Source organism: Hevea brasiliensis, chromosome 10 (assembly GCF_030052815.1).
Source record: "Hevea brasiliensis isolate MT/VB/25A 57/8 chromosome 10, ASM3005281v1, whole genome shotgun sequence".
In the NCBI taxonomy this organism is placed as follows: Eukaryota; Viridiplantae; Streptophyta; class Magnoliopsida; order Malpighiales; family Euphorbiaceae; genus Hevea; species Hevea brasiliensis.
Window position 1 is genome coordinate 96,424,297 of NC_079502.1, and position 9,476 is coordinate 96,433,772.

At 35.0% G+C, this 9,476-nt stretch overlaps 1 protein-coding gene across 2 annotated transcripts; it reads left to right on the forward strand.

Moving 5' to 3' along the window:
* The first annotated feature begins 217 nt into the window (after window positions 1-217).
* Window positions 218-6,378, forward strand: LOC110639461 (BTB/POZ domain-containing protein At3g50780). 2 transcript variants are annotated; one of them, XM_021790423.2, is made up of 3 exons: window positions 218-879; window positions 1,233-1,971; window positions 4,986-6,378. In XM_021790423.2, exons 2-3 carry the CDS (start codon window positions 1,333-1,335, stop codon window positions 5,952-5,954), a joined length of 1,608 nt encoding a protein of 535 aa, XP_021646115.1. In that variant the 5' UTR covers window positions 218-879; window positions 1,233-1,332; the 3' UTR covers window positions 5,955-6,378. The 2 variants fall into 2 exon arrangements, with proteins under 2 accessions (XP_021646115.1, XP_021646116.1); XM_021790424.2 differs by having other exon boundaries at window positions 1,268-1,971.
* The last annotated feature ends 3,098 nt before the right edge of the window (window positions 6,379-9,476 follow it).

Below are 9,476 nucleotides of genomic sequence, written 5' to 3' on the forward strand. Positions count from 1 at the left end.
TAATAATAATAATAATAATAATAATGAACTCCTATGTTATGTGGACAGCCCACAACCGCATAAGCCAAAGCAAATAGACTTGAGTTCTTTTTGACTCGAGAGGCAAAGCTACCATAAAAAAACGAATAGGACTAAACAGTGTGGTCTACAACAATAAATAAATAGTAAATACACATTAATTGGTGGTGGTTTGGACCAACTATCCTTTTCATTTGCCCTAATTTTATCCAAGACTGCCATTCTTAACTCTCTGCCTGATGCAATTTCCTCATAGTACCCTTCAATCACCCCATGCATGAGTATTCATTGAACTCTCTGCTGCTATTACCAAAAGGGTGTTGCAGTCATTTCACTGTGTATGAAAACGATGGTCGCACTTTCAGCCTAGAAAATCCAGCGACGGTCCAGAAAAGCAACGAAATACGTGAAGAAACCAGAAAAATTATTTTAAAAAATCAAGACTTTAAAAGGGACGGGAAGAAGATGATGGGAGACAGGCCTGTTTGATCACTGGGAAAGTGCTTTTGGGGAGGGAGAGAGAGAGAGGGAATATTTGCAGAGAGAGGCAAAGGCATGCAAAATCTGAGACCCACATCACACACAATCATCAAAAGCATAGACAGACACAAACCTTTGAGCCCATCACTGCTTTATTTTCCTTTTTTCACTTTAATAAGGGTATTTGTGAGTGTTGGGGTTTTCTTTTACAGTTAAAAGAGACATCACACTCATTATTCCTCCTTGCAACTATCTGTTCACTGGTTCCCTTGATGCTTGACATTAGTGCTCCTTCTCAATGATTTTAAGCACTCCTGGACTTCAAAACTATGAGATACAAGATGGGTTTTCAAGGAGGTTTCTGAATTCCACACTCCTCGGGTGAGTTTATAGTGTTTTGGGGGTCTCAAAGTTTCTAACTTTATGCTTGTTGCTGATTTAGTTAGGAAAATTTTTTACGGGATTTTGTTGGGACCTGATCTGCATTTAGTTTTGGAGGACATGGGAGAAACTGTGTAATTGCTTTTTGTGGGGATTTTCGCCTGCATAGATTTTTTTGTATTTTTTTTTTTAGGAATTTTAGTTTTACTCTTTTGAATTGTGTTCTTATCTTCCTGCAAACTTTAGATTACAATTAGATTTTGTTTAGTTTTTTTCTCAACTCTAATTTGTAGTATATTGAATTTTAAGTGGCTCAGTCTAGAAGAAATAAGTTTTCTCTTTTCCAAGTGCAGTACTTGTTTCAGACAAAGTAAAATTTTGATTTTAGGGTTCCCAGGATTAACTTCAATTGCCGTAACTTGATTTCAATAATGCTGTAAGTTCTTGTTAAACATGGCTGAAATTAGACTTACAAGTGTAGAACAAGGCCAAACCAAGATTCGAAATGTCCCAATTGCTGTAACACCAGAAGGTTTTTGGTGTTGTCCTTCTCCTGTTGGGTTTCAAAAGACCGTTAAAACTCAAAATCCACTAAACAAAACCAAACCATCTTCACCACCACCTAAGACTACTGTCCAAAAGAAACAAGCTCCATTTAATGAGAGAAAGCCGCCACCACCAGCTCCATTAAGACCTGTAGTTGTTTCTGATGACCAGCGAAATTGCAGCTCAGATACTCCTAGTGTTAGTGCTTCTGTTGTTAATGAGAGAGGATCGAGGCCCAAAATAGAAAGTTTGCCAAGGAAAGTGGCGATAGAGTTTGGGGAACCTGGAACCAGTGATATGAAGGTGGTCCTACTTGGAAAGCAAGGATTTTGTGTGAAGCTGAGTGTCCACAAGAATGTCTTAGTGGAGAACAGCAGCTTTTTTGCTGATAAGCTTTCTGGGGAGGAGTTTAATATGTCCTGTCTTGAGATTGACGATTGTGATGATGTTGAGATATATGTTGAAACCGTGGGACTGATGTATTGCAAAGAAATGAAGCAGCGGTTGATCAAGCAAACTGTCTCGCGTGTGCTTCGAATTATCAAGGTAATTTACGGTGCAACAGGTCTTTTTATTGGAGTTTAAGGCAACTTTGCTGCTTACATGTTTTTAGTAATGGTCTTTGATTGTGGTTTTGTTGTTCTGGATTTGTCTTGCATTGTGAGCAATTCAGAAAATAACACTTGCATGACTTAGCATAGGCTACATTTAGTGAAGGACATGTACATTGCCACTGGTCCTTGGCTCCAGCAGGGAAAAGTTGGGTTGTGGTAGTCTTGTTGGTTATATTCTTTGAGAAATCAATGTTGAATTATCTGTTGGCTAAAAAGAAAGAAATATATGAAATTTGGATTGTCCTTAGTCTTGTTTATCTTTCACTTCTTTCTAAATGATAACATCACTTTGCTTGTGGATCATAAGTTGTTATTCTTTGTATGCTTATGACTAATAAGAGAGTTAAGACTGTTATTGACATTAGTCTTTGGGGGGCTCCTAGTCGCTACTGCCTATGATGTTAAATTGGAAATCTATAACAAAGGGTCAAGGCAGGTGGGGTTTTTTTTTTTTTTTTTTTTTTTTTTGGTTTTGGAGAGAGACGGGGGTGGCTGTAAATTAAGTTTCTCAATAATCTCTATTGGAGTGGATATATCAAAATTGTGGAGAAGTTGAGTGACCTTCATCTATTCCTATACGTTATTTCCTTTAGTGTATATGAAGCATGCTAATTTAATGAATAAGTATTAGTTGTTCTTGGATTGTAGAAAGTGAAAAAGGAGAAGAAACAAAAGAGAATATGGAAGAAGAATTGCTTGATTATTCCCTCAAGCTTTTAGGTATATATATATACACACTGTCAAGTCATACATTGAGAATAGTATGCTACAAATTTATAGGACATATCTATAGGCACATTTACAAGCATAATCCTAGCTCACATTTACTTGCATAATCTTAACGCACATATCCATTTTCTAACACTTCCCCTTAAGCTGGAGCATACGTATCATATGTTCCTAACTCGTCACTAATGTAATCAATCTGAGACCTTCTAAGGGATTTAGTAAGGATTTATACTAACTGGTTGTTTGAATTGACAAAACTAATAGCAATACATCTTGACTCAATCTTTTGTCTGATAAAGTGACAATCTACCACTATATTTTTTGTTCTTTCGTGAAAAATTGAATTTAAGGCAATATGCAGTGATGCTTGATTGTCATAAATCAACTTCATTTGTTTGATATCTTCACATCTCAATTTTTGAAGAAGTTGTTTTAACTAAATAAGCTCACAAGTTGCTAAGGCTATAGCTCGGTATTCTGCTTTTACACTTGATATGGCCGCTACATCCTACTTTATACCCTTCAAAGATATTAGGTTTCCTCCAATTAGGGCACAATATCCTGAAGTAGATTGTTTGTTTGAGGGAGAAAATGCCCAATCTCATTAGAATATCCAACAATTTGTATTTGTTTTCTGTCTTCATAGTTAATGCGATAGTCCTTGTCCTAGGGCTTCTTTGATACATCTAAGTATATGGATTACTGCATTCCAATGATTATCACAAAGAGTTTGAAGAAACTATCCACATTTACTGCAAAAGACATTTGATCGTGCGATTGTGAGAAAATTGAGTTTACCAAAAAGTCTCTGATATTGACTAGGGTCTTTCAATGGCTCCTCCATGGGGATATGTATGTGTTTGTAGTCTAGCATGCCAGTTTCTTCTAGGATATCCGATTCGTGTTTCCTTTGTGAAATAACAATGCCCATATTGGATTGTGTTACTTCAATACCCAGAAAGTACTTGAGCTTTCCTAAATCTTTGTTCTAAAAGTGACCAAATAGATATTTGAGTCAAGTAACACCCTCTTGTACATCTCCTATTATGACAATATTTGGGTCCTCGACTGCAATAAATATCATGTATATTGCATGATTTGACTTATTTTTCTGTTTTGGTGTGGCATTTACTACTCTGGTGAATGGTGATAATAAAAATCTAACTGTCCTATTTGATAAGAAGGAAACCTAAAAGTTGAAACCAACTTGTATTTATGTACCTGTTCCATTTTGTGTTAAGAGTAGAACCAGAATTTCAATGGGTCATTATGCCTAAGCTTTGATACCTTGACAGCATCAACAAAATACAGTGTAACACGTCATTCTTTGCTTTGACTTTTTGTCTACACATAGCTTAACCAAGTGGTTTGACATTCTTTCATATAATTGATGCCTTTATTGTCTGATGTAATTGCTTTCCTTATTTTTCTTCTCAGCCATACCCATTATGTTTGGTACATTGTTTTTCAATTTCTTGACGTGCTTAATCGAAATCTTTTCATTTCAGTCAATATATAGATATGCTTATTTGGACAGTACTAGGGAAACTTGAGTTGTTGGGATCATTAATTGTTGTTCTTATATAGATGCTGAGACGCTGCTAATCTGCTGATTCTAATTGAACACAGTTTGGGCACATAACTTACAATATTTATACTGGATTATCAAACCTAAAGCTAGGATTTGCATAGCAAATGGTGATTTTGAGTTAAGCAAAAGGTGAATGGAATTGTAAACATTAAATCCACACCCTATCAAGATTCAAGGCAACCTTTCTCTGTCTTTTTCCAATGGCCAGTGAATACTACCACTTCTAACCATGATCACTGTGTTAGAGATCCTGTTGATGATTATGTATAGTCTTGAAAGTAAAATTTAGTATTAAGAAGTGGCAATGTGGTCATCCCCCATATGTCTCTCCCTCTCTCTTGTTTCACATTGTTTAATCCTTGTTTGCATATGACCTTTGTGGCATATTTGATTATTGGTGAACTTTTCTGTTCAATTTCTAGAATTTTATGATGCCATTCAGGCAATAGTTAGGATAACAAATGTCTGCTGCAGCTAGCTGCATCTTGAAGTTGTAATATTCATGAATGGAAAGGATTATATGAAGTTTATGCAGTCAGTTGAATCCTCCTTTAGCACTTTTCATGTTTGGTTTGTGAAATCTTTAACGTTTGTGTAGGCCTTACACTTTTAGAACTGTTTTGCAGATTGCTGAATTTATTGGCTTCAACTCATGCATTCAGTCATGCTTGGAATATTTGGAAGCAGTTCCATGGGTTGGGGAGGAAGAAGAAGAAAAGGTGATCTCTTCAGTTCTACGACTCCAGAATGAAGGTGTTGGGGTCACACCAGTTTTGAAACGAGTCTCTTCTGAGGTTGTTAATCCGCCTAAGGACACACTTTCCCACATAATGGAACTTGTTCTTACAAGCAATGAAGAGAGAGGCCGCCGTGAAATGAAATCTGTGGTACTGAAACTCCTTCGAGAGAACAATAGCCTTCCAAGTTATTCAGGTTCAGCTGACATCTGCAATGAAACCATCTACAGTTCATGTAGAAGTTGCTTGGATTCGCTGTTGTCTTTATTCAGGCAAGCTGCAGAACCTGAGTTTGCTAATAAACCTATGGACAGTAGGGAACCAGTGGTGAAACGAATAGCTCTTGAGGCTGATAACTTATCATGGTTGCTTGACATTTTGGCCAACAGACAAGTGGCAGATGAATTTGCTTTAATGTGGGCTAGTCAGCAGGAGTTGGCAGCCCTACATGCAAAGCTGCCTATAGTGTCCCGTTACCATGTTAGCTGCATTACTGCAAGGCTGTTTGTTGGAATTGGAAGAGGAGAGCTGCTACCATTAAAGGACACTCGTCACCTATTGTTACAAACCTGGTTACAGCCATTGATCAATGACTACAGTTGGTTACAACATGGTAGCCGCTCATTTGATCGGAAGGTGGTGGAGGAAGGCATAGGGAGGACAATCCTGACTCTACCTCTGGAGAACCAACAGAGTATTTTGCTTGCATGGTTGGGCAGTTTTTTGAAGGCTGGCGATAATTGCCCAAATCTCCAGAAAGCCTTCGAGGTCTGGTGGCGGAGGACTTTCATTAGACCATACATTGAAACTCAAGGTAATCTACTCCGGTCAGATAGCTCAATGACATCAAAGCAGTAGAACTAATGAGTCTGAAATGAGAGATCAATTCATATGCAAAGAAGTTGCTTCCATTTAGGAAGGAGAGAAATGGTTTCATTTAGCAAGAGATAAGGTAGTAAATCCTTGTGGAAGCAAAACAGTAACACGATATTGATAAACTATTACTAGTGTATTTTATGAGAGTGCATTGCAGGCTTGTAAAACTTATTTTTCAGTTGATGAAATATGGGTTGATTGCTTGATGTGGAAATGAATGAAGAATTGTAGCTTGATGTGGAAATGAATGAAGAATTGTATTGGAAATTGCTTTTCTCTGCAATTTTTTCCACTCCAGTAATGATTATGTAATTGTATAAGCATCTATACATATAGAAAGTGATGTTGTGAGTGTAACCATTTTCTTCTGAAATCTAATAATATTGTTATGTATGATTGTATTGTATGTTCATTGTAATTCATCTGTTAGTAGAAATCTGATCAACTTTCAATTGAATTATTAATTTTGTAAATTATTTAAATTTAAATTATTTTAAATTTTATATACATTAAAATAAATTGTTAATCGTTTGGCAGTAAATAACTCAAATTAAATTAATAAATGAATCAAAATTTATCACACTACATAAAAAAATCATTGGTCATTAGAGCTCTTTCTATATGTGATGGATGATCAGGCTTAGATCTTACTTGGTTTTAACTTTTTATTTCCTAAAAAGTAAAGGAAATCAGAGAAAATGACTTCTTGGCTTAATTACTCCAACCAAACAAGGCGATGTTTGCTTTTCTTGGTGGCCGTGCAGGGTTTAATCTTTGGTATTTTGGGCTGGGTTGTTCAGAAGTTTTTGTGGTATTGGCCACATGGGATGAATAAAGCCTTATGAATTCTCCTGGCCCATAACCTAAACATTCCTAATAGGACCCATCACATTTACTTGGTCTTGGTCTCATTTTTGCACATATATATTGATTTTTTTTTTTTATCCTTTTGGTATTTTGAAATTCTTTAAATGGGTGGAGATAAATTTCATTAATGATTATTAAACTAATCATTAAATTTTATTATTGTCATAAAAATTAATTTATTATGCTCATCATTTTGTATTAATTTTTAGATTGATTTCAAAAAATTTGGGATTCATAAAATTGATTTCTAGTGTTTTATAATACTATGAAAATTTTGAGATTAACTTAAGAAAATAATAAGTTTAATGTGATTGATCAAAATATATTCAATTAAAATAAATTTAAATAAAATTAAAATTTAATTAACGGTTCAATTGTAATAAATTAAAATTTTTGTGATTACAATATAATTAATTCAAAGACTAATTTAGTGATCATTAATGCATTGCCTTTCAGCTTGTGCATTATCATTTATCGTCATCTCTATATCAATATGATCATGTTAAACTAATTTTACAGCACCTCCTCGGTGCCATCCCTGAGGTGATTTTCTCGTTTAAAGGAGAGGTACAGCTTTGATATAATGTTTATTGTTTTCTTGGTCTCTCCCTCTCTAGGTCCTTTCCTTCCACTACACATACAATTTCCCTTACCTATACTTTAGGCTTCATGAATGATAGCTACTTTTGATGTATCAGTAGCTTTCCATAAAGGCTAATAAAACAAGTCCAAACTAAACCGAGGTGAATAGACTTATCCAAATTGTAATGGTAATCATATATAACCTTATGTTGCAGACCAAACCGCAGTGCACTGTGACATATTAAATTAATCGGAGATATTATGAGATTCTAATATAAAAGATTTTATTATGTAATGTATTTTTAAGTTGATGAACTTTTTATGTAAAAATTTTTAAGTTTAATGATTTTATGATAACAAAATAAAATTCAAAGACGAAAACATAACAAATTTCAAAGTTAAGAGACAGTTAGCAGATAATCTTCAAATTTTATGATGTCACAGTGTCGAGAATTTTTTTTTTTTTTGTGCATTATGTAATAGATCCATGAAGCTTTGATTCATATGCAATAACCTTAATCATTGGATCAAAATTCACTCTTGGTAATAACTTTACACTAGATGAAACGAAACGATAATGCATTTAAGTGTTTGAAGTTAATTTCCACATCTACTTTCTCCTGTTTTATCATAATGTCGTTTTGTCACATATATTGTTGAAGGGTCATTACTGATCACTGAATACTGAGACTCTCCAACCCCACTTGCACGTGCATACAAATGATGAGGCAGAGCAGAGAAGAAGACTGAGGAGAGTGACAAGCTTATGTTATATGTTCATGGAAGGTAATGTAATGTCACATTATACTAGCTAGCTTTTCTTATTTCGTCTCATCCTGTGTTTGTTTCTCTGCCATTTTTGCTGTTCTTGAATTTGCAGTGGTATTAATTAGAATACCTAAAACCAGCAACTCAACTTTTTTTAACAATTACTGCATATCACTCTTTAAGATTTTGTATCATTTATAAATAGAATGATTGTGATCTGCCTGCCTTTAAGTGAATTAAAAACATGAAATTTCATGTATTTTTTAGGGTTTTATATTTCAAGGAGATGATGTAATGAAGAAGAAGATGATTGAAGAACAGTTGTTGCATGCACAGTCATTGGAAGGATCTGTTTTGGCAGAAATTTCAAAGGAAAGGAAGTGGTCCGCCATGTATTTGAATGTTCTCTTAATTAATAGACATATCCAGTTGCCAGCCCATGTCAAGGAGGTGGCCCCTCCTACCCCTCCTTATCATTTAAATTTGATCAACTCACAACTGGATGTTGGGCTTTATTGTACTACTCATCCACATCACTCTTCTTGGGCCAATATTTTCTCACTTAATTACCAGTCCACCCTTTAGCTTTTTTCTTTATTATTATAATAAGAATGTATTGGACATTGTTATTAAAATTGTAGTTGATAAGTCAACAAATATTTAGATATTTTTATCTTTTAAATAAAATTAAATATTTAATTTTTATAAATAAAAATAATATTTATTGTGAATGCCTTAGCTCTTGGTGGGTCAACCAGATGTGTTCAAGGTCTACACTATCACACCCTGTCTTTCCCTGCATCTAATCAATTCCATTTAAAATTTTCACTAAGCCAAGGGAGGATGGGCCCAAACCCAAGAAAGAACCTAATTAATTATACCCATAAATCTCCATTTCCCAATGTGGACCCCACATTTATGTATATAACAGGTGACTGGTTGGTAGTCAGTCCTTGGATTGGATCTGAAGGGTATCTTTCAATCTAGTCATTTTAGGTAGGGGGCCACTCCAAAGGTGTTTGTCCTCTATTTTAATTCAATTTTCTTTCCCACTTATCATTTTAATTGTCAGTTTCTCTCTGCATTGAATTTGTAATTTGTGTGTCCAAACAAGACAAAGAAACCATTCTGGGGTGGCATCAATCTTATTGATGAGTAGCAGTAGGGTTTTGAGCCTATCTCAGCCCAGATGTTATGAACAGTGCTCAGAAAATAAAAAGGGGCCACCCACACCCACCAGAAAGCAACATTTATTGCTCATTTAATGAAGGCTTGCAAAAGCTAGGC